Here is a 25814-nt window from a genome sequence, read left to right as displayed (position 1 = left end):
TTTTATTTTATCTATTTTACTTTATTTTATTTTATTTTATTTTACCTTATTTTATTTTATCTATTTTACCTTATTTTATTTTATCTATTTTACCTTATTTGATCTATTTTACCTTATGTTATTTTATCTATTTTACTTTATTTTATCTATTTTACCTTGTTTTATTTTATCTATTTTACCTTATGTTATTTTATCTATTTTACCTTATTTTATTTTATCTATTTTACCTTATCTATTTTATCTTATTTTGGTTGTATTGCACCGTGGGACGGAGACAAACGCAATTTCGATTCCACTGTATGTCTGACATATTTTGAAATTGACAATAAAGTTGACTTTGACTTTGAAAAAAAATAAAAATAAAATAAAGAAGTTTTTTTTTAAAAATTTGCAAGGGAAAATTTATTTTACCACCAACCAAGACGCAACGGTCTAACATCCAAAAATGGTCTAAATCAGAATATATACATTTTTTGTAGAATTATTATTGGGGCACACAACTATATAAAGATGAATCACATATATCTACCTGACCACAAACAACAAATACCAAAAACACAAAATAAGTAATTCAATAAATAAACATTACAAAGGACACGAAGAAGCAGTGATGGTAACTTAATGTGTCAAGTCACAAAAGTTATCAAGACAATTAATGGTAACACAATTTTAAGATTTACGGTCAAAGCCATTCATTTTAAACGAGTTATGGTCCTGCGAGGCCAAATAATCAACTATAGAAAAGTCGTACGCGGAAGTGCGCAGCAGTGACAGCTCTCGCTTTGTGACGCAGTGAGACGAAGCGGAAGAGAAAAGCGTCTCCGCGCTGTGGTTGTGTTGTGCTCCTGCCTGGCTGTCTGTCCACTGCGGACGGCATCGATTCAGGGGGTTGAAGTCGGCTCTGTTTGTTGTGTTTCTATTACATCCCCGAGTTAAAACCTCCCTCACCAGTGAGACGGGAATGGAGTCTCACGGCAGAGACGAAGTGAAGGGTCCGGTGCTGCATATAGTGGTGGTTGGATTTCACCATAAAAAGGGCTGTCAGGTATGTGAACCCCTGCTTGGTCCTAATGAGGCTAACTGATTGCTAACGCTCCCTTGATAACAGAAAATAAGGTAGAACTCCGCTTTATTGTTTATATAATGTGTCTGTTTATGTAGACGGATTTGAACCCAGAGCATATGGGGTTTATTTCCTCTCGTACAGTGCTCACATGAACCCTGCAGGAGGAGAATAATTGTCCTGGTGCAGTGAGGAGAGGTTGTAGTTAAGATCAGCTGTTGGCTCGGGGCTCATACGGTTACATAACATGTGTTCTGCTGCTGACTTGGGCATCGTTCCCCTTCAGTTCATCCACTGGCAGCGACACTGTGTGTTTTTAAACAGGCTGCAGCTTGCTCCTGCAGTTCCTGGATTCAGTGTTTATCTTTTGCACAAACACTCTACCTGTTATAGATCAACCTGTCAAATAGAGTTGGCTTATTTACTACCTGGGTGTCAAGAATGCGAGGATACTGGTGTTGTTAATTTTAGTAATAACTTTATTTATACAGCACCTTTTTAAAAACACAGGTTTACAAAGTGCTTTGACAAACTAAACCAAACACAGAAGAACAAAAACAACAGCAAGAACATAACAAATGCAAAATACTAAAAATAATTAAATACAATTCAACAGAAAAGAACCCAAAGTGTACGATACCCAACAGACATATATAACCCGACCATCACAAGAACCATCACAAGAACCATCACAAGAACCATCATAAGAACCATCACAAGAACCATCACAAGAACCATCACAAGAACCATCATAAGAACCCAGCAAACACAAGAACCATCATAAGAACCCAGGTAACACAAGAACCATCATAAGAACCCAGGAAATACAAGAACCCAACAACACGAACTGAGACCAAGAGGAGCAAAGATTTAAAAAGATGTAAGAAACTAAAAGAGCTAAAAGCAAATAAAAAGAAAACAGCAATAAGAAGGTAATTTTAAGAAGTATGTTTTTTTATATATGTTTATTAATTGTTTTCAGCCAAACTAATGTTTTCAATGAATAGTATTGTTTAACTTCAATATTTACACCACATAGCGATGTGACAATAAGGGCTGGGTGTCTTTAAAAGTTGTTACAACTCAGATACCTGTCAGGAAACAGTAATATAATAATATGGACGGTATGCACCAAAAATTACATTTCTATGTTTTTTAGCTGAACGAAGATGTACGATAAATCTCACTATTTTTTTTTCTGTAAGGAAAATCAAAGACAGATTACATTCTTAGTAAAATCCACTTGTTATTTGTCTGATGCTGTGAGTTTTGAAGAAGTCGTGTTTGTGTTTATTATTTGTTCTCAGATTAGCCAAAGGGAGATTGATGTGAATGAAACTTCCCGACAGCTTAAACCTAACCTTTCTTTCTCCTGATGGTTTAAACTGCAGCTTTTCAAAGCAAGAAAAGTCAATATTTACACACAGTAATGATTATTACCATGAAGACTGTTACAAACTTAACGGGAAACTGTGTTCTCTAAATGATCTAAACAGGAAACTGTGATATCTAAATGATCTACACTGTGGTTTTTATTTGCAGCCATTAATCATTGATTATTTAAGGGATTTAAAATAAACATCCATCATACTTTACTTTAAATCAATCATAAGAATTGAGTATCTGGGGGTTTTCTTTTGCATATTTTGCTGTTTTCTAAATGTTTTAGACTCAAAGTGTAATTTATTAATCCATAGATTTATAAAAACAGTGTACAGATGGATTTATTTGTATTATAGTTGTGGCTCTGCTATGTGTGCCCCGTTCGTCTCGGTGTGATCTGTGCAGACTTTTGATCTCTGTTTGCGACACAGATCTCAATCTCAGGTTGGTTTCCTGAAAGCTTTGAGTAGATTTTATTCTCAGTGTTTCCCAACATTTTTGGCTCATGACATCCCAAAACAAACCGGACTTTGCGTGATGTAATTGGTCTACGCGTTGAAACAATGACTGATTCTTCATTTTTTGGCAAAGTTTTTTTTTTAGACGTTAGACCAGAAGTACAGAAAAAAACCACAAGATTATATCTATTTAAGAACAAGAATAACTAATACCACACAGCACTTTCCGTTAAAAGAAAAGAAAGTTCTTGTATTTTGGTGTGTGGGTCACACTGTGGGCACCTGAGGTTATTTAGGTAAGAAGGCAGGAAGAGGACCAGCATGCACCTGGGTGGGCCTATGGTTTGTTACCAGCACAGGAGAGGCAGCAGAAGCCATGATTTTCTTACCTTTTGCCTGCGTGCACCACATCCTCATGGAGCATCAGTGGCCTTTTAAACAACTTCATAGAAGATGTGAAGTTTTTCTAAAGCTTCTGGACTTTTTTCAATTCTATGGCCCACCAAATAAACCAGATTACGTCATTTTGAAAACACATGGTATCAAAGCATCAAACATTTTTGACAGTCTTATTCACTACAAAGTCCGTAAGAAGGCAGATTTAAAAATGAAATAACAAAGAAAATCAACAGGCCACTAATATGTAATAAAGTGAGAATCTGAAAAAGAAGAAGAATGAAAATAAGGAACACATGAAATGCAAATGACTGAAATTGCAAAAGGGAGTGTTTGGAGTTATACTGAAACAAGTTAAAGGAGAACATTTAACATGATATAGGAGACAGTTCCACTGTCTAGAAGAAATAGAAAGAAAAAGTGCTGCAGACGTTTAAAGTCAGTATTTGGTATAAAAGCTCAAGTCTGCCATATCACGATGATATATGCAGGAATCTTTACAGTTAAAATAACAATCAGAAGCTTCAGTTTTCTTTCCGTTTAACTGAATCTGTCAGAAACATGTTGCTGGTAGAGTCCCTGTAAACCTGTTTTTGTAAACCGTCCTCTGTCATGTCTGCCTTCTACCTGCTGCATGATAAAAGCCGTGTTTAACACCTGCTACTTAGTGAAAGTGTTGTGAGGCATTCTGTTGTACTGCCCCTAATGCATCTTCTAATTATGACCCCCCCCCCATCCTCCTCTTCTTCTTCAAACTTCATTAAATTTACAGGCCGAGCCGAGACGAGCCGAGCCGGCAGCTATAAAAACACAAACACTCCTCCTACTTGTTGTTGCTGCTGCTGCTCTCCATCTGTCTCTGCCGCTGAAAGAATGAGGGACTGTCTTTTCTCGGCCTGTTGTGCTCAAGTCAGCAGCTGTTTCGTGAAGGGGACTGAAGAACAACGAGCATGTTTTGGTGTAAAAATAAGAGACAGAGCGGACTGAGCTCTCTGTTGCAGCTGATGGGTCAGTTGCCTCTGCTGCAGGAGGAGGTTATCTGATCGGGGTCAGAGATCTCCTGCTGGGTATCAGATTGGGTTCCTGGCTATTTAATTCATCTTTTCTTTCATCCACTCGACCTCCCCCCCCCACACACACACACACACACACACACACACACACACACACTTCTCTTATTCACCTGCCATCCATCTGTTTCTCTGGCAGGAAGCTTGTTAAGGAGAAAAGGGCGTGTTTGTATTTGGAGCATCATTTCTGCAGAGTCAGGAGGAGCACCTTGCCCCGAGGGAGTGATCCTGCTCGAGTTTAGCCCGAAAGAGTGAATCATTGTGTATTGTGTGTGTGTGTTTGTGTGTTTGTGAATATTGGTGTGTATTCGTGGTGTTCAGGTCCAGCAGGTTTTAGGTTAATCTTGTTACAGGCTGGGCTACAATGGCAGCTTCTTTTTGAGATCAGGGGAAACAGAACGAGGTCAAAGATGAGCTTAAAATAGAGCTCATCATCTCGAAAAGAAAAAAGAGAAGTGTGAACAGACTTAAAGCTTCATACTCGTGCAGGGCAGGTTGTGTAACTTCAAGTCTGGGAGAGGAGAGTTAAAGTTTCTGAAGCTTTCTGCATGTTCTGTTTGTCCCCCTCGGAGGAATGAGATTGTGGGTGACAGTGTTTTTTTATAAAAAGAGACGGTAAAGAAAAGAGATAATTTTTCTGTGTTTATTTGTGTGTGCAAAAGTCTTCCATCATTAGATTGATTGTTGAAGTAATGTTATTGTAGTTCATCATGCCGTTCGTCCCCGGAAAGCCCCTGACCGGGAACGTTTTCATTTTTCAGCATGACATCATCGGCCCCTGCTCGATAAATCGCAGTTTTATCATTATCGCTGTATGAGCCCTGGCAGCAAACACATCGCAGAGGTCTGACTTTATCACATCAAATAAGAAAAGAAAACTGCTCTCCCACTCAGCATGTGCACATTTACTATCTCAACATTTAGTCAGATAAAACTCAATTCAGCTATCAGCTCCAGAGCACATGTTGCAGATTTAGTGGGAAATAAAAAGCTTGATTCATGAGAAGCATGTTGCAAACAACTTTAACTAAAGCTTTAGCTTAAGCTAAAAAAAAAAGAGAAGATAATAATAAAGGAAGCAGTGACAGAAGGAATACATGAATAAATAAATAAATAAATAGTAGCAGAAGCATGGAGAGAAAGATGGAATATAAAGATGATAAAGAATGTAAAAGGTCGGAAGGAAAGAAGGATGTCGAGGAATAACCCTTGTAAGATTGAGAGCAGGAACTAAAGGGTAAAAGTGCTCATGTCTCCTCTCTCTCCTGTCTCAGGTGGAGTTCTCGTACCCACCTTTGTTGCCCGATGAAGGTCACGACAGCAACCTCCTGCCCGAGGAGTGGAAGTACCTCCCTTTCCTGGCTCTGCCTGACGGAGCGCACAACTACCAGGAAGGTACGTCACACCTGAATACTTTGAAGGATGTAGATATTGTTTGTGTATATTCAGGCTATATAACATTGGAGGAATACATTCTCCCTGTTTTAGACGTTTAAATCAGCGGGGTGATTCTAGAGGCTTTTGGGCCCTCATCAAACAAAACTCTGCTGTCAAACTTTTTGATTTGCGTGCAGCGTAACTGTGTTGATTATCTCCTCCCATCACACTTTCTCTGAGTTGTGGAAAACGTAGAGTTAGAGGAACACATTACAGAAAGAACTGAAACGTGATTTTTTTTTTCTAATAAATTGGTGATACTTAAAGGCTTTCTATGTGATTTTTAACACTTAAATATAATATAAATCAAGTATATCCTCTGAAAATAACTCTGAGTCATGACTGTCTACAATGAGTGTAACACCCGAGTCCCACTGTCTGTGATGTTTTCAGAGTTTTCAGAGTCCTATCTTCAGTTTGTTTACATCGCCGGGACGGCTGCTGACTCCTCCCCTCGTGTATAAAAGTTGTTTAATTGAGGAACTAGAGAAAAGCAGAATAACACACTGTACTCACTGCTTAACTGTGTTTCTAGATCACGTTCATTTCAGGTAAATTTACATGCAGTGTGAAGATACGAGCATGATAAAGATCGCTAGCATTAGCATGCTAACACAACAATGCAGCGCGAGTTGTTTTGGTTTCATGCTGGTGCTCAAGGGCGACATCTGCTGGATCAAAGAATCGCATATAAAGCAGGACTTTTTTCTTTTCAGTTGAATAAATTAGTTTGGAAATGGCAAAAGTGAGAATTTAAAAAGTGAGGAAGTAGACATTTCTTATTCAAAATGTGTGTTTTCCAATTTAAAAAAGAAAGTCTTTGTGGATGTTTTTTTTTTTTATTAGCTTCAGACAATAAACCGTTGGTGTTGGCCTTCTGTTACACTGTGCTGTGTTTGTTCAGCACACGGCCGGTGTCATGTTTGATCAGAGAAACAGAATCCAGTCTGTAGGAAGAGAGAGCAGGACTCTGCTGGTCTCTGCAGTGACACTGAGCTTCCTGTCAGACCGTCCCGTGTGTTGTGGCTGTAGTCATGTGGCAGTGTGGTTCACCGCGGCTGTTCAGACCGTCCTGGGAAAACAAACAGTCCGAAACTGAGCCAAAGTTCACTTCCAGACTGTTCTACTCAAACTACCGCTGTCATCTCTGTGAATTTACAGTCACAGTCTGCTCCTGTTTGTCTGACTGAGGAGTGACCGTGTTCAATCCAAGAGCAGAATGTTCATCCAAGAAGAATAAATTGTCACTTGAATCTTAAACTTTAAAACTTCAGCTCCCTCTTGCAGACCGCTTTTATGCGCATTTTGCATTTCCAGAGGTAGAAATATCTGTGAAGATTTGAACCCATCCCTGACGTCGTTTCTTTATCTTTGGTGTCCTTTGTCTCTGCTGCTCCAGTGTGTGTGGCCGACTTTTAGCTGATTAAAAAAAAAAACAGGGATGTGAGCCACTCCCTCTGCACTGCAGATCGTCAAAACAGCAGCCACATTGATATGACTCTGTGTCTGTTACAGAGGAATACAGTAGAGTTAACTCTGCTGTAGGAGTAGAGCTAAAGATTAACAGAGTCATCATAGGAGAGCACACAGCTTGGTTTTGACCGATTCTTTGGAGACAAAAGACAACAGCAGTCAGATTTTCTTGACATTGATGTGCTTTAGATGGGTTCAAACTTCCTACGTATTTCACAATAAAAGCATAGTGTGTGTTTTTTCCTGGACCCTGGACCCATAATGTTGTCTTTTTGGAACCACAACTTCTGTCACTTTAACTGGTTTACTTCATAATAATTCTAAACAGGTTAAAAAAGTGTTCACAGAGGAAAAAGGGACAAAAGTGTTGAGTGTACTGTGTGTGGGTGTTGTCCCACAATGCAATGCTCTAAGGAAATGAAGACACTGCAGCATCAGATAAGAGCCAACTGTATCTCTGTAAATACTGTCTCAATTCTCAATTCCCCCCTGCTAACTTCATCATTCATTTTGTACTTGTATATACCCCTTGTTTTTTATTTTTATTTTTATTTTTATTTATTTTTTATTTTTTATTTATTCTGTTTAATGTGTATTTTGTATTTTCGAGCTTTCTTGTCTGTGCTGCTGTAACGCCCGAATTTCCCCTCTGGGGATCAATAAAGTACTATCCTATCCTATTGATCTTAGATGAGGAATTCAGACGTTGCTGCAGCACAGGGGCAGGGAGGAACACAGAGTATCATCAGTTTATCATCAGTTTATCATCAGTTTTATTGGGCAGAGGAAGTCACCTGTTGGACAAACTCTGATCTGTTTTCATGATCAAACATGAGAGAAACTGGGGCGCTGGTGGCGCTGTGGTAGTCCGTGCGCCCATGTACGGAGGCTATGGTTCTCCAAGCGGGCATCCCAGGTTCAAATCCCACCTGTGACTCCTTTCCCGCACGTCATACCCTACTCTCTCTCCCTGATTTCCAACTTTATCCACTGTCCTATCTCTCCATTGAAGGCAGTGTGGGTTATTACAAAAAGAAGTCATTCAAAAGAAATTGGTATTGGCAAACGCCTAAATAGCCATTTTCTGTATCTGCACTGATTATTCACAGTCAATTCACACTCTGGTAAAGACAAATGATCAAAACAGAAGGAAATAAATATAAAATATTGTATAAGATCAAACTAGTTTGTATTGATTTTAAGAGGAGCAGTTTGGGTGTAGCAGCCAAACAAGAATGGATTTCGAGAAAATAAGAGGAAGCATTACTTTTTAAATGCCCAAACCATTATTGTAAAAGTCTTATATTAAAATGAAGTGCGATACATCTGCAGGTGTATTTGCATTATTCTACGATAATTATTCATAAGCATGTAAAAGTTCAGGATCATAGCCATAGATTGCACATCTTCTGACCTTCACAGGAAACAACATATAGGTGTAAGCACACGAAGCGTTCATGTCATACCAGCTAAATCGTCACTGGAAAAAGTCCTGGAAAAGTCCTGGTAAATGAACTCCAGAAAAGAATGGGAACCCTGATAAATTAACATGACAAGAAAATACTCAAATAACTCAATGTAATACTTCAATGTTTGCAAAAATGTAGAAAATGCGTTTGTATTTTTGGGCTAAACATGCAGACGATCTGGTTTGAGGATGAAATGAGTGAAAGAGTCATGTTATGAAATAAACAGGTTTGAGGAGTTTGTACATTTCATCCAGTTTAACCAGTTTAGCAGCTTTGAAGCCTCTCTGTGCCGGAGAATAATCACTTTGCTGTTCTGTCTTTAGGTTATTTCTCTCTCGTTTGTACCTTCTCTGTTATGTAATCATTCTGTCTCTGAACCTTTTACTTCACACTGTCAGGTGCATGCAGTGATGCAGCGGCTGAAGATCAGCCTGCAGTGTTGATGCGGTGCACAACCTGCACAAGCTAACCGTTAAATTTGATGCATCTGATCTGAATGGCTGTTGGATAGTTAAAATGTCCCTTCTGTGTCCCACTTGTGTGCTCCTCTGGCTGAGAGATGCAGACATTGCATGAAAAAGAAAGTATGATTCTTTACATGTATGTGACTCATCTTGTTGTTTTTGCAGATACGGTGTATTTCCACCTTCCACCGCTCAGTGGAGACATGAAGTGTGTCTACGGAGTGTCCTGTTATCGACAAATAGAAGCAAAGGTTAGACGTTTAATTTTGTCCCTTATTTGAGCTTAAGTTTGGATTAATCTGCTATTCTGACCACATTCATTCTCATCCAAACCTGGAAGAACAGATCATCTTTATTCTGAAAATCTAGATTTCTTTGTACTATCCAATGGGGAAAGAGACAATAAAGATTATATGCTGATGTCACACCTCATGGTATTGAACTATGAGGCACATGCTCATAGTATTTAGAGTTGAATGTGTTTGGTTTGATTAGTAACTTCACTGTCGTATCAGCAGATTATACTCGTTTATTTAGAATCACACGTCCCACATCTGAAGGGGATCATCTTCAGGTGCCCACATACCTTTCACTACAAGCACACTTCTTCTTCTCTTCCTCCTCCTCCTCCTCCTCCCTTTTCTCCTCCTCTTCCCCCCTCCTTTTTCTTCTCCTCCTCCTCCTCTTCCTCCTCCTAATTCTTTTTCTCCTACTCCTGCTCCCTCTTCTGCTTCTTCTCCTGCTAATTTTTCTCCTCCTCCTGCTTACTTTTTTTCCTCCTCCTGCAAATTTTTCTCCTCCTCCTCCTGCTTATTTTCCTCCTCCTCCTCCTCCTCCTGCTAATTTTTCTCCTCCTGCTTATTTTTCTCCTCCTCCTCCTGCTAATTTTTCTCCTCCTCCTGCTTATTTTTCTCCTCCTCCTCCTCCTCCTGCTAACTTTTCTCCTCCTCCTGCTAATTTTTCTCCTCCTCCTCCTGCTTATTTTCCTCCTCCTCCTCCTCCTCCTCCTGCTTATTTTTCTCCTCCTCCTCCTGCTTATTTTTCTCCTCCTCCTCCTGCTAATTTTTCTCCTCCTCCTCCTCCTCCTGCTTATTTTCCTCCTCCTCCTCCTCCTCCTGCTTATTTTTCTCCTCCTCCTCCTGCTTATTTTTCTCCTCCTCCTCCTGCTTATTTTTCTCCTCCTCCTGCTTATTTTTCTCCTCCGCCTCCTGCTCCTTATGTTCCTGATTGGATTAGAAGCAGAGGAAGTAGAAAGACATCGTCCCCTGGTCTAATTTAGTCCCTCATGACATCAGTGTCTTCTCCTCATGAGGTCTGTTTCAGGGCGATTATTCACACGCTGACCTCACTCTTTTTGCATTTTGGTCTTCAATTTATTTATATATTTTATGATTTGAATTCACCCTCAGGCCCTGAAGGTCCGACAGGCTGACGTCACCAGAGAGACGGTTCAGAAGAGCGTGTGCGTCCTCAGTCGAGTGGTGAGTCAGACCATGAAGATGTTTTAATCTCATCAGAACAAAACAAATCTTGATTTCAGTGCTTCGGGCCGGTGGTTTAGAATTCAAGGGTCAGTCGCTGGACCGTGAAATATCAGCGTTACCGTTCCATGATCATGTGAGAGTGCAGGGAAACAGAAAATATGTCTATCTAACTTTCTGAGGGGAAACGGCTTCAAATGAAGAGCGTTCTGTAACTGCTCTTTATCTTTTCCTTTAATGTTTAAGAATAAATCCTGTGAGGCTTAAAGTGTTCGTGTCCTCTTCTCTGAAGTGATAAAAGATTCAACACGAGGAGTCATAGGAGGAGACTTATCTTTTATCTCTATGCACAGAGATTTACATGAGTTGCAGGCAACATTTTAATGGTGGGAAGATTCACAAAGGGACGTCAGCCTCTGAAATAATGATTTATAAAGACACAGAATGAGACATAATAAACTAATAAAAAAGTGATAACAGTAAAAAGTCATAACTGAGTGAAACTGGCTTGTAAAGGATTTAGAAAATGTCACATCTGTAAATGAGTCAGACACTCACATATGATCTGATGCTGACACTTTGTCTTTTCCAGCCTCTCTACGGTCTGCTTCAGGCTAAGCTGCAGCTCATCACACACGCCTACTTTGAGGAGAAAGACTTCTCACAGATCTCGATTTTAAAGGTGGGAGTGTGAAACCTGTCTGTTAATGTTTAACCTTGCTCTTATCACCTCCGCTCACCTCTTGCTTCCTCCTCCCGCAGGAACTGTACGAGCACATGAACGGCTCCCTGAGGGGCTCCGCCCTGGAGGGCTCACAGGTTTATCTCGGTGGGTTGAACTTAGTCTCAAACACTTTTCTGTATTCATTTCTGAAATAAAGAATAGTTAAGTGTTACAGCTGGTTTCCTCAGGAGTCATGTTGCACTTCTGGTTCATTTCTGGGTTTTTTTGAATGCAGTCTTCTGCAATTTACCGCAAAGAAACTCTGTGAAGAAAGACAAAAAGAGTTGAATATGAACGCATCCAAATATCCCACCTTCTCTTATTCATCTCATATGTTTCAGTAGACGTAAACATGTTAAAAAGCAACCCAGAAACTCTCATTTTGAACAGTTTCTTGGTCCTCTGATGCAAAGTTCCTAATCACAGAACACTTTGTGGTTATTGGGTCTTGACTGAGGATAAATTCTTAATTTGTTAATGCTCCGTTTCTTTTCTTTGCTCAGGGTTATCACCAAGAGATTTAATACTACACTTCAGACACAAGGTAAAAAAAAAAAATCACAGACTGAAGGATAATGTTACGGTTTAGATCTGTGTGCTTGTTAATGTAAAGTTTTAATTAAAAGTTATAGTCGTTCTCGTTATTTTACCTTCACAGGTTCTCATCCTTTTCAAGCTCATTCTGCTGGAGAAGAAGGTAAAACTGGAAACAAGTCTTTTCTCCTTTCCAGCATCTCACAATTTACAGGAAAAAGACTCCTGAGTGTTTGTTTTTCATTTCCATTTTTTTTTGTCTGCAGGTCCTGTTCTATGTGTCGCCGGTCAACAGACTAGTAGGAGCACTGATGACCATTTTATCGCTGTTTCCAGGTCAGTACCGCCAAAATAAAAGACTCTATCATAAACGTACTGTTAGGTAACACTTGTTAGAGTAAAGGGGGGGGGGCTTTTTTTTTTTAATTAAGACTAAAAACCGTGAGAAAGAAGTTCTAAAGCTTCTGATATCTTCCCTTTATCTGGTTTGTTTGATTCAGGTATGATCGAGCACGGCCTGGTGGACTCGTCTCACTACAGGCCAAAGAGCAGCGTGTCCGAGGACCTGAGTCTGGTGGAGAGCGTCTCAGGAGCCGAGGAGTTCGTCTCCGTGTCAGTCACTGACATCACGCTGGAGGGGGAGGAGCCGGTCCAGCCCGCTGCAGAGTCTCTGTCCTCTGGGAACAGCACAGAGGGGGACAACCACCTCCTCAAGCCCCCGTCACGCTCCTCCCCCGAGTCCTCAGAGAGCGACTGGGAGACCCTGGACCCGAGCGTGTTGGAGGAGAGCCCCCTGAAAGACGCAGCCGACGGGAAGGAGGCGGGGTCTGAGCTCAAAGACGCCTTCGACTCGAAGCCGGGGACGCCCATCACCGTGCAGCCGCAGTCCGCCAGCAGTCAGGGAGCGGTCGTCCAGGGTCTGGTGTCCGGTCTAGAGGAGGACCAGTACGGCCTGCCACTCCCCATCTTCACGAAGGTAAAAATCCTAACCCAAGGCAAAAGTCTTTGGTGGTGCTAAAAAATAAATTAAAACCACCGGATCATGTTTGAATACTCAGAAAGATTCAGGAACAAGTTTGAGTTTTTAAAGAAAACTTTAATGGTAGAATCTAATTTCAGCAATACACCTTCACTGTGAGGATTTAAAATTATGGGCTCTACATGACGTAAAAAGAATGCTATGATGAGAATATTTGCCTTCACATCAATGCTATGTGTAGTTAGTTACAATATCAACAAAAAAGCATATAGTTTGCGTGCATGCAGTTATTACATCTTTTTTTTTTTACATCTAACAATAATCTGTGTTTGATTTGAGTTCCAGCAGGATGTTAGTTCAGCTTTGAAGCAGCTGTTTGCGTCTGTGTGTGTGTTTGCCTCCGAAACCGATCAGAGCGGACAGAGCGGACAGTGTGTCTGAGACGGAGATAAAACCTTTATGACAGTCATATGCACAGGTGACCTTTGTCTTTTGTTTCCAGGGTTACCTGTGTCTCCCCTACATGGCCCTGCAGCAGCATCACCTCCTGTCAGATGTGACGGTGCGCGGCTTCGTTGCCGGGGCGACAAACATCCTCTTCCGCCAGCAGAGGCACCTGAGTGATGCTGTCATTGATGTAAATCTATAATTCATAAATGCAAAATGTGGATATTCATGCTTAAAATAACCTTGAAGTCTAAATTTAAACCTCGCATGTGGTTTGTTTTCCAGGTTGAAGAAGGTAGCATCCAGATCCAGGACCCCGAGCTCAGAAAGATCCTGAGCCTGACGACAGCAGACCTGCGGTTTGCCGACTACCTGGTCAAACATGTGACGGAGAACAGAGATGACGTTTTCCTGGACGGGACGGGCTGGGAGGGCGGAGACGAGTGGATCAGAGCGCAGTTCACCCTCTACCTCCACTCTTTACTCTCCTCTGCACTTCAGGAAGGTGAGTTAGTCGCATTTTTGTTTCGGTGAGTCATTCATGTCTTCATTTACTGCAGGAGCAAACATTCAAACACAACCGCTGATATTTATACTGCTGCTTTGTTTATCCATGTACAAACTTACTGTACGGCAGCTCTCTCCAATGTTTTGAATTTGGACTGCAGTACCCATTTGAAACACTAGGTGTCAGACTTACATACTGTATTGCTCCTTTAAATACATGTAAAGTAAAATGCTTTAAATGTAAAATAATGGCAATGTATGAGCTGTTAAATGTATTCGGATTAAATTATAAAAACACATTTTATTTAAATTATTATTGATTATTATTTATGAAATGCATGTATCGTTTGATCATTCTTTACAATTATTTAAATGAAATAATACAAATATATTCATTTATTTCAAATTAAAATCTAGAAATTAAATGTAAAATATACTCAAAGTAAAAGTTTTTGATAATAGAAAAAAATAAGATGACAAAATAAATGATAATAAACACATCTGCATGAATACAGGAGTCAAGGTTGAATATTCATTTTCCTAATCATGTTGTTAGCAGGAATGTTGTTTAACTCTTTACTCTTAACGTTTGATTGGTGATTGGTTACTGTTTCTCCAGATAACGAGAGACTGCTGGCGGACTACGGAGCGCCTTTCGTCTCAGTCTGGAAGATCTCTCACAACTACAGAGTGTGGTACAGCAACAAGCACCCCGCCATGGCTGCCATCACACCGGGGTAGGTGAACAAGAGGGGTGCTGACCCCCAAGTGAAAAGTAATTGGGGCTTTTTTTGGTAATTTCTGCCTTTTACGGGGTCATACAGCTGAAGAGAGACAGGAAACTTCTGGAAGAGAGAGTAGGGGGTGACATGCAGCAAAGGGCAGAGGTCGGATTTGAACCCATGGGTGCTGCTACGAGGACTAAAGCCTCTTTACATCGGGTGTGCAACATAACCGTTAGGCTAGCCAGATGGCCTAGCGGTTATGTGGTGCCCCATGTACGGAGACTTTAGTCCTCCATGTGGGCGACCCGGATTGGAAACAGACCCGGGACTCCTTCCTTGCATGTCATTCCTCACTCTCTCTCTCTCTCTCTCGCTCTCTCCTTGATATCCTACTCTATCCACTGTCCTGTCAAATAAAGGCAAACGGCCAAAAACAAATCTTCAATAAATGTCTTACTTGTAGTTGATTTCTTCTCCTCTCTGTTGCAGACATCCGTTCCAGGGTCAGTACAGTGTGGCCGACGTGAAGCTTCGACTCTCACAGTGAGTATCCTCTCGTTCCTCTGCTGTGTCTGCATCATCTCCAGCTGTAAAAAATCACCATGTGGCTTTAATATCCACTGACTGTACTAATGAATGCACATGTCTGCAACTGTAAGACACAGAAACTGAGAAACGAAATGTAGAACGTGGATGACAAACGGGAAGAGAGGACCAGAGTGTGCGGCAGAGCTAGGTTTCCTTTTTATTTTTCCTCAGGTGATTTGCTCACCGTTTCATGCATGCTGCTGCCCTCTTGTGGTAAAAAGACGACTCTGACCGATTCAGGAGCTGAACCGAGTTTTCTTAATTTCTGTGCCATGTTCCTTTAAAAGAAACTGTCAGAAACAACTTTAAAACTTTTATATTGGAGGTAAGAATTGATGCGGGAGGCTCCATATCACCTGATGAATTGCACGTTCATATCTGAATAGTAGACGTAAAGAAAGCCTTAACCTGTTAACCTTTCGGCATGATCTTTGAACGCCTACAGTAGTAAAGGTAAAATGTTTTTTCTCTGAAGCCTTCGTGGAAGTTTGCAAAGATGAACACATAAAATCAACAAATAATTAAAGTTAAATTTATACAAAGATCACTTAAAATAGCGACAAAGAGCATGAAGTGTTGACACCGTACTGCTGCTGTCTTGGTATAAAGACCTTACGATGATTTCTAAAAGTTGTCTTCCTCGTTGCACTTCAAGCTGTGAATACTTCACGACTAGTGTGTGCCACAGCGAGCATCAGGCCGGGTTTGACCTCCCGCTGTGCTTGCTGGCGGATATATATACGGCAGCTCTGTGCTCTCATGTTAAAGTTGGAGGATGTTTGAGGGGGCAGCGAGGGTCTCATATTGGCTGAAGTCATTAATTATAAGCGACTTTCATTCTCAAAAACGGAGCTGGAGACTTCTTCGGCCTCAGATCTGCTTTCATTCAGGGAAGTGTGGATGAAAGGCGACTCCGTCCACAGCTGGAGTTCCGCGTTTACTGTTACACGTCTGATAAATGCCCCCAACACACACACACACACACACACACACATAAAACACACACTTAGAGCAGAGTGTGTCCCCGTCCCTAACTTAGCTTTACAGTGAGGACGCAGCTGATCTGCTTGGCTGTGATACTCGGAGATCTCGCTTTACCTCCAGGTGTTTGGTGACACGACCGCTGTGAACTTTTTCGCAAATCCTGCGTAAACAAACACACAGAGAAACAAACTGTGGAGGAAGTGTCAGCTGGGGTCGGTGTACCTCATCAGCTGCAACATGGCGATCACAAGGGGGGGGGGGGGGGAAATCAACGGATAAAATATAAGGATGGATATCTGAACAAGAAAAAAACAAAACTTTTTTTAAACACGATATCTTTAGACATGTTTACAACAAACTATTTCTGCACTAATGCCTAAGATCTGGTTTGAAATTCAACCCAACAATTCTGTTTACAGTTTACAAAATGAACATGAACCAGCTGCAGATCAGTTACTTTGTAAATGTTGCAACAGTTTTATATTTCCTTCCAGCCCCCTCACTTAAATTTCAGCCAGAAGTCAGGGTGATGTGAGAACGCAGCAGGAGATATTCAGAAAAATGCACAGTGAGCCTCTGGTCCGGGATAATGAAGTTCACACCATGGGACCAGTACACGACTAGTGTGATCTAGTGAAACAGCTTTATACTCAAAAGTTCCCCTTGGATCATTAAAGTCTAAAATTAGAATTTTTAATATGAGGTCATAAAAAGTCTTATTTTATATCGGGGGGGGGGGGGAGGTCTTACATTTGAGATGGCACTTTGACATGTCTGAATACTTCATCAGATCTGCCCTGTCTAGCTAGTGATGTGTGAATTTTTTTTTTTTTTTTTTTGTTCACATGACAATTTACGTCAGCTATGTCAGAATATAAAGCACCCATTCACAAACTACAAATTTAAACATGAAGGAGAATAAGAGGGAAAATGCAAATCCAAGAAAAGTTGGCAGAGGCAAATAATGATTATGAAGCAACTTGCAAGAATTGTAAAAAAAGCTTAGGAATTTAGGAATCAAAGCTGTTGAATCCCACATAAAAGCTCAGACGCTCTGCACAGTGACAATTATATATATATATTTTTTTCTTTGGGTTTAAAAAAATCTTAAATTGAATTTTAAAAGTGTGCAGCAACCCTGTACCCTTTTGTTCTACTTTTCTTTATACTGTGAATACGATCTCTGACATGTCAATGTGAAAACAGGATTTGTCAAGTTAATGAGAAAAATCAGATTAGATCTTGAAGGAAACAACGGACGTGGACTCTTTATTGATGGAAAATGAAATTTGTGACATATGACTGCTTGTCTGCTTCGGGCTCCCTTTGCAAAACTCCGAAAATAATCTAGTTCAACTGAGTAGAAAAGGGAACTTCTTTGGATTTCTGAGAAATCTGACTAAGTACATTTGAATTCTAAAGTGGAAATACTTATCAGATTGGTTCTTTGAGCAGACTTGAAGATGTGTTTGGCGAAGCATGCAAACTTGCAGTGAATAAACCACAAACTCGCTGACACAAACAGTTTGTGATCCAGTTCTGACTCTTCAGATCTCAGATGATTGAGACTCCATATTTGTGCTTCATGAGACTCGTTCAGTTCACAAAGTTCATGGAGCAGCAGGGGGTTAGAGGGGCGGGGCTGGCTCTCCACTCGCCTCTCTGCGCTATAAAACTCTGGATATAACCGGCATGGTGTGTCGTGTGTGTACGTGTGTGCAGTGTTTGTAAGTTGGTGGTGGGGAGGGGGGGGGGGGGGGCTTGGGGGGGGACTTGGGTGCAGGCAGGAAGTTTGGCTCTCTGCCATCGGAGCTTCTCAGGAATAAACGCGTCTCATTTCCTGCCTCAGCTTTGTGTCACAGGCTCTTAAACAGGAGGGGATTCAGACACTGTGCTGAACTGTGTGTGTGTGTGTGTGTGTGTGTGTGTGTGTGTGTGTGTGTGTGTGTGTGTGTGTGTGTGTGTGTGTGTGTGTGTGTGTGTGTGTGTGTGTGTGTGTGTGTGTGTGTGTGTGTGTGTGTGTGTGTGTGTGTGTGTGTGTGTGTGTGTGTGTGTGTGTGTGTGTGTGTGTGTGTGTGTGTGTGTGTGTGTGTGTGTGTGTGTGTGTGTGTGTGTGTGTGTGTGTGTGTGTGTGTGTGTGTGTGTGTGTGTGTGTGTGTGTGTGTGTGTGTGTGTGTGTGTGTGTGTGTGTGTGTGTGTGTGTGTGTGTGTGGGGTTTTCCTACACGTGTTCGCTGAGCGGAGGCGTGAGGGCATAGTGGCAGATAAACAGCTCAGTCTTCATTTCAACCTTGAACATCAGAGAAGAGTGTTTACTGACCGTCAGAAGATTTCAGCCTCGCAGGAAGTCGAGATGTTCCCATGTTAGATGTTCACACGGACAGACAAGCAATTACTCTAATCAACAAAAAATCATTACAATAATCTGACATGGAAGTTATTATTTACCTTGGGGGGGAGGGGCTGCCTTCCAGTTGCTTTTATACCTGTTAACTTGGTATAAAAGCCTCTGAAAGAATCTATAAAAGTAAAAGTATTGAGTTTGTGGTAAAGCTACTTTTAGGCTTCTTAATCAGAAATGTGTCCTTTACTGTCACTTATTTTTCGGGAACAAACTATTATTAAAAAGTCTATTTAAAAAAAAAAAAATATCTCAAAATGCTCCAAAAAAAACAAATTTTCATACAATACAGTAAATGGACTTGAGCGAGTATAGTCAGGGTTCCCACTCGTCCTGGAAAACCTAGAAAACACCTGGAAAATGACAGAAAAAGTCAAATGTCCTGGAAAATCACGTGTTGTCCTGGAATATTATTCCAACACTCTCCTACAGGGTTGGACATTTTCACCGCCACACGTTAATAAAAGTATCTATTAGTTACATTAATCCACAACGCAGATTGAATGGAAGTCTATAGATAATGTAATGGCTCCCCCCCCCCTCGTGTCAAAAGCCGATATTTATTTACAATTTAGTTGAGAGGATGGAGCGAAAAGATCCTTCACTAAAAGAAAAAAAAAAACACCATGAGAGTAAAATGTGGTGAAAACTATCAGGTAGACTTTTCTCCTCAGTTTGAGGTCAGCACATTAACAGTAGTTAGTTAACGTTATTGATGGCGTGCTAGCTTGCACTGAATCTCTCTCTCTTGTTGGTCTTTCTTACTTGGGCCGTGTTCTGCTATGACTTTGTGCCCGACAAAAGTGAGAGTGAATTACAACTATTTCATACGTTCGATAAATGCCAATTGGCAATATTTATAATCTGCAGATCGGGAAAGAGAACTGCGTCACGTGAAAAAAAAAAAGGTTCATTTGTACAATAAATAGGTTCCCAAGTGTGTGAGTCAAACACGGGCCGAAACCTTTTACTTTGCTAGCATTGTCTCTTCAAATGCAAAACTGTGTTGTTAAGGGTAAAAAATGGACCTTAACATGATATTAAATGTTTAACCTTTGAAGTGGTACCTCACAGTGGGTGTGATTAGCCTTGTTAAAGACTACAGTTAATATAGGTGTGGCACGATCACGGACTGTCTTACCAGCTCCTTCATCGCTGAAAATGTCCTGGAAAAGTCCTGGAAAATGATCTCTGAGAAAGAGAGAGAACCCTGATCCGGGTTCATCAGTGTGAACTAATCCATTCTATCACACCATGCCATCGAAGCAGCGGGACATGTGGCTGCAGGAGCTGGGGATCGAACCCCCAACCTTCTGGTTTAGAGACAACCCACTCTACCACTGAGCCACAGCGACCCCATACGACAAAAACAAAAAAAATATTCCTAGAGAAGGATTCACAGAGACCCCCTCTACATGCATTTTTTTTTAATACTTTTACATTTCTTGCTTCTTCTCCAGATTTTTCTTTATTCTGGAATATCTCTAACAGGTGACAGCTAGCGACATGTTATAGGTAAAATGCACTTAAATATTTCAGCCATCTTTACAGGCATTCATATGTTAAGAGAGCTGATAAAATGTCACATTCATTTCCCCAGTTTTTAAAAAAGATCATGTTTCACTTTTATTTCTGAGATAGAAAATACAAATGATAAAAGGCTGATGTAAGGAAGGAAAAAAAAGAACAATTTCAAACATTTTTTTTCCCTTCCTCTAATCCCTGAGCATTTTAGCATATTTAGGATTATTAAACCTCATATTCCTATTTCTATAACACTTCACAAACACAAAGTTCTTTACTGTAAGACATAAACTGCACACACACGATAACATGTCGATAACAACTAAACACTTAAAAATGTGAAATATAAGATCTGTTGAAAGACTACTTGATAAAAGAGAAGATGAAGAAACTTTTCGGACCCTGCAGCGTTGCCTTACTTTCTTTCGTCAGTCTGAGACCAAAGAAAACTCAGTTACCCTGTAAACACAGAGCTGTTTTCAGCCGCTCTGCTGCTGAACCGCAGAGGGGAAACCGGGGTTAGTGGGACAGACGCTGACTGCTCTGCTGCTGAATGAGAGAGTAAAAAGAGGAAAGCTGAGTCCATCCTGCTCATCACTCTCCGTCCCTCCCCTCTATTTATACTCCTCTGGAAAAAAAAAAAAAAATCAAAACTACGCATGACTTCCTTGTGAATGTGCTGTGTTGCATGTGTATTATGGAAGCACTGGGGGGGGCGAACACAGCCGACCCCCTTTCATGTTGTCATCAGTGCAGGACAAAGAGCGGCCGGTGGCAGAGAGGGTCTCAGAAAACCGGATTCATGTGACGCGCTGCACGGCTGCAGGCAGACGCTCGCTGTTGGAGGGTCTGTCTGTATTGTTGGCGTAGAAACACCGAGCAGCGTAAGGAGCTGTTTATTTGGGTCACCCGGCGAGATGGAGAGTGTGTGGTGTCCGCCGGGCTCGTCTCTGAGCTGACAGTGTGCACGGCAGCTCAGGGGAAACACTGCTCTCTGTTACTACGAGAGGACAGGAAGCTTTTTTTCAAAGGCAGCACAAAGTTGAGATATGGCCTTCTCCTGCAGGAAAACCTCAGTCCCAGAAGATTTGCTTCTGATATTCTGTAATTCATTTAGCAGAATTTTAGGCAGTATCTTCATATTGTCAGGGAACTGCTTCACTGTGTGGTGGATCCCCAATGTAGCAAGCTGGCAGGAAATACCTACAAAGATTTTTATATTCCACTTTGACGAGTCAGGATCGTGTTTTATTTCCTCTTTTAGGAACTTAAGTATTTCAGAGTTCCTGCAGTGCAGGATCAATAAAAAAAAAAGTGGGAGGGTTCCAACAGTTCCTAGAACTATAAGAGTTCCTGCAGCCCCCGAAAACGCCATACTTGAATTTCAGGTTATCATAGAATTCATTACAATTTATGTTCATTTGTAACAGCAGTATATGACTTTCTCTGTGTGGGTCCTGGGAGGGCTCCGTGTTTTCTAGGTAGAATCAGGGGGCTGAAAGAAAAAAATGTTGGGACCCAATATAGTCAGAGTAAAGTTATCACATACAATTATGTTTTTTTAACAGCGTTGGATTTTGATCTGAGATTGAGATATTTCTCATGATTACTGTTTAAATACACTCAGACCGTGCGTGTGGTAAACAAAGGTAACCCCCTCCTTTGTGCGGCTGCAGTGTAGTCAGATTCTTAGTGACAGGGTTTATTTCCAGAGGGAATAATTGGCTCATTAGAGGGTGTGAATGCACAGAGTGTCAGCTGCAGACATATATCCACATCGTCTTTTTAATACCGCCGCTGTTCGCCCCACACGGTGCAGGAGACAGATTCCTGCTGAATGTCAGGTCAGCGGGGATCCATGTGAAAGGTTGCGGGTTGGACTCGCACCAGGCTGTCGTTCGGATAAAGCCGGACGGGGCCGCATTTAGCCCCGAACACTTGTTGTGAAACGTAGCCGGCTTGTTTCCGCTCTCAGGTCAGCTCCGATCATCAGACACTCCACCTGTGGCCGCTGCTCAGCCTTCTGCTGTTACATAATCCCCCTAACAGGTCGGCGCAAAATTTAGCAGGGCTACCTTTTGTGTAGTTTGTTTCCTAGAAAGGAGGAAGGATTTCTTCAATGTCACACCAGAAACATAGAGGTGAGGGGAACACATGTGCTAACCTTCTTTGTTTGTTTTTGTTTTTCCTTTCCATCATTTTTTTGCTGCAGCTCCGTGCAGAACAGCGAGAGAGGCAAGAAGATCGGGAACGCCATGATGACAACTAGCCGCAGCGTGGTGCAGACGGGGAAAGTAGTTGGTGAGACAACTCGGAAAATTTGCAGAAGTTTAAGCAAATATGACACTCAGTCTTTAGCAATCTGACAATCTTATAATTCAGGTTAGAGCCTGATACAGAAGAGAGCTGATTGTTCACTTTACTCCAAATAGATCAACCCCTGAGTTCCTTTCTTCCTGTGGATTGATCTATCAACTTGTTTTCACAATGTTGTCACATTACCTACAGACACAGTACCACACAAACTTTCTACATTTCTTAATTGGAAAGAAAAATGGTTAAAAATGCCGAGTGCAATCCGACCGAAAGGGATTGAGAGCTTGTTGAGTTTTTTCAGGACAGAGTTTAGAAATCATGATTTACCTGCTTTTTAAGTGAAGTCTCACTGCCTTTGAATCTCCTCCCAGGTCAGTCAGTGGGCGGAGCTTTGACCAGTGCCAAGTCTGCCATGTCCTCCTGGTTCTCCACGCTGGCTCCGCCTGCAGCTGTGACTCCGCCGGCCTATCCAGAGACCGCCGTTGAGGCAAAACCCTGAAACCAAAACCTCTCCACTCCACTTCTCTCTGACTTTGTCCTCGTCCTCTGATCCTCCGGCTGATGTGAGGCCTGAGGCTCAGCGGAGCGAGAGCTGCTCTTATGAAGGATGTGAGCAGAAAATGAGTCATCTTCAGAATCAAGGAGTCTAAAAATCAAACCTGGTAAGACACTCAGGACAGGAGGCGTTACGCTAACTGTACAGTCCCCATCCACTGTGAGGCAGAAACTGCCGACGATAAGGATCAAAACACGGAAATATTGGCAGGCTGCAGCGTGTGTGACTGTCTGTTTGATCTGGACGCTTTCTTGTTAGACACTACAAGATGCTGTCGTTGGGTTTGCGGTGTTCACTCTTTGCTGCATATTTCCAGAGTTTGTGGATAAAATTATTTTACTGAGATATTACAAATTTTAATCAGTCTGTCACAGGATTTCACAAAGAAGCATGAGCTGATACCTCTGAAGATTTGAATGGTTTAATTTTAAATTTGTCTCATGTTCAGTGATACCTCTGTGCTTACATTGTGGTCGTCATGGTAACAGCATTACTTGCTCTGTGAGATGTAACTGCATGAAAGTACCTTCCTATATAAAAAAAAAAGAAAAAAAAAAGGGTCGTCAGTGTTAGCGCCTTAATCATGATGTGGCTGAGACCTGAACATTACAGTAATGCATTCTTTTTTTTTATAACATTAATCACTTGCCTTTTTGTCCCTTTCGGCACACCATAGTTAGCGTCTTCCTGCTCTCACAGTGATGGAAAATAACGACCCAACTGTGCCTTTGAATGGCTCATTTTACTTTAATAGCTCCTGGACCTGAATGGTTCACAAGTCCAAAGTAATATCCACCTTTTGACATCAAACATTTCACTTTTTTACCGCTCCTTTTAGCAGATTTCATGACTTCTTAATCTGTAAAGACTTTTTTGTTTGTTTTTAAATTAATGTCGTACTTAATCTGCCCGAAAGTCTTTATTTACTCTTAGCTTAAGACAGTTCATATACAAAAATATACAAAATAAAAGCATGAATTTTAAAAGAAATGCAAAATAATGGAATTCCTAACATGGGATTAAGAATGTGATTAATTGTGATTAACTATTAAAAGTCAGCGATAAATCAGGTTTTTTAAAAATGTACCGTTTGATCGTCCTAGAAAAAATACATAAAACAATCCAAGCAACTTAAATGAGTCTGTAGGAAGATTAATAATAATAATGATAATTTACTGTTATTTGCTTCATTTTGACAGTCACTGAGCTAAAGCCGACAAAACAATCTTATTTTGTTAGATCATTTAAATATTGTGTATATATATACAGGTTTACTATATATTGGCGCCCCCTGTGGACAAACAGAACGTTTCACATTTGAGTGCCGTACAGGTAAATGCTGAGAACGGCATCATAATCCCTCCACCTGAATGCTGTTACTGTTACAACCACAATGTTCATACTTGAATCCTCGTGTACCTGATGCCTGATTGTGTGCATTGATAAACGTGATGACCCTCCCCTTAATCTGTGAAGGAAACCTGCACCCTGCTGTGTGTTATCAGGGTGTCATTATCTCTCACCCAGGCCTTTTTGTACTGTCAGAAACATATATATATATATCTATATATATATATATATTGGGAGACCTATATTTAGTAAATCTGAAGCTAGTTTAAAGTCAGATCTCTTATTTATTTGTCGTGTACTCTCATTGATATCCATGTATCGTCATGACAACACTGGAACAAGTCCTGATCTGTGGACCACTGTGTGTTTTTGCACAAAGCAGCTCTTCTTCTATTCTCTTTCTGTGGATCTCTATCTTGTATACGTGTCAGTTTTGAGGTGTTTACAGGATGTTTTTCCCTCCATGATACAAACATTCGACAAGAGTTGAATGAAAGTGGTCCAGTGAGCATGCTCTGTCCAGTCCAGATTTACAGCTGTAACGAGTGTCATCTTTCTCTTTCAAACTTTTCACGTTTTCTTTTTGTTGTCATGTTTTCATCTTTCTTTCGCCATCGACTCATTTCTGGAATTTTCTGTTGATTTCTGGATTAAGTTTGATAAAGATATCAGCTGTTAAAAGCTGTTCTGTTTTTGTTTTTTTTAATCCTCTGATGATGTTTTTTTCATTTTCTATTTAAAAGATTTGAATGTATGGTGAATTGAAAATTCACACAATATTTTCTTGACAGATGCTTTTAACGTATTTGAGAAGAAAGTGATACTATATTATATTGCTGTATTAAAAAGGAATTAAAAACACACTGCAGACTCCTTCTTTGTGAGGTTATAATAGGGGAACTTTTCTTTTATCCTCTCCGGGTTACTGTTGGGTACAAATGTAGGTCAGCCAAACAAAGTTGTTGATGAGCTTGTTGTTGTGGTGTGAGCGCGAGGCCCAGACAAAAACGCACCCGTGTGCTGTTCGACAACAATTCGGCGGCATCACAGCGACACATGAACCCAGTGACCTCATCCTGCAGGAATTCACACCCAACCGCCACCGACCCTGGATGGAGAGAGAGCAAAGATCGCTTTCATCACAAATTCATGCACTGATTTAAATTTCTTTTGATTTACCGTTTAGCTGATCCTAACGTTTCCTTCATTGACTTTTTATGAGTGGTCAGGACCCCATCTTGTTCAACGCATACTGATGTGGAAGAGAAAAAAACAGTACTTTAAGATAGGAAATACTCTGGGAATTATAAAGCTGACATGTTGTCAGTAGTCCAGGCTGTTTCCTCAGTGGTTAAATGTAGACTTTGCTTATTGCTGTTGGGTCATACCACTGTAAACAACTGAGACAATAATCTGAGGAGATCACAGCACATGACGTGTTTTTGTAATGTTTAATTACCAGTGTGAGTCTCCTCCTTCGACTTTA

General features: G+C 40.9%; 1 protein-coding gene across 1 annotated transcript; it reads left to right on the top strand.

Annotated features, from left to right (window-relative positions):
• The first annotated feature begins 800 nt into the window (after positions 1-800).
• On the top strand, positions 801-25191 carry avl9 (AVL9 homolog (S. cerevisiase)). The gene is made up of 16 exons (XM_061064874.1): positions 801-1045; positions 5645-5765; positions 9379-9464; positions 10623-10694; positions 11287-11376; positions 11457-11523; positions 11922-11962; positions 12077-12115; positions 12219-12288; positions 12453-12928; positions 13434-13568; positions 13664-13883; positions 14505-14622; positions 15100-15153; positions 22319-22407; positions 22794-25191. Exons 1-16 carry the CDS (start codon positions 962-964, stop codon positions 22919-22921), a joined length of 1890 nt encoding a protein of 629 aa, XP_060920857.1. The 5' UTR covers positions 801-961; the 3' UTR covers positions 22922-25191.
• The last annotated feature ends 623 nt before the right edge of the window (positions 25192-25814 follow it).

This window comes from Labrus mixtus, chromosome 19 (assembly GCF_963584025.1).
Source record: "Labrus mixtus chromosome 19, fLabMix1.1, whole genome shotgun sequence".
NCBI classification, from domain to species: domain Eukaryota; kingdom Metazoa; phylum Chordata; class Actinopteri; order Labriformes; family Labridae; genus Labrus; species Labrus mixtus.
The sequence above is the reverse complement of the archived record's forward strand: the minus strand, read 5'-3'. Positions and strand labels throughout refer to the sequence as shown.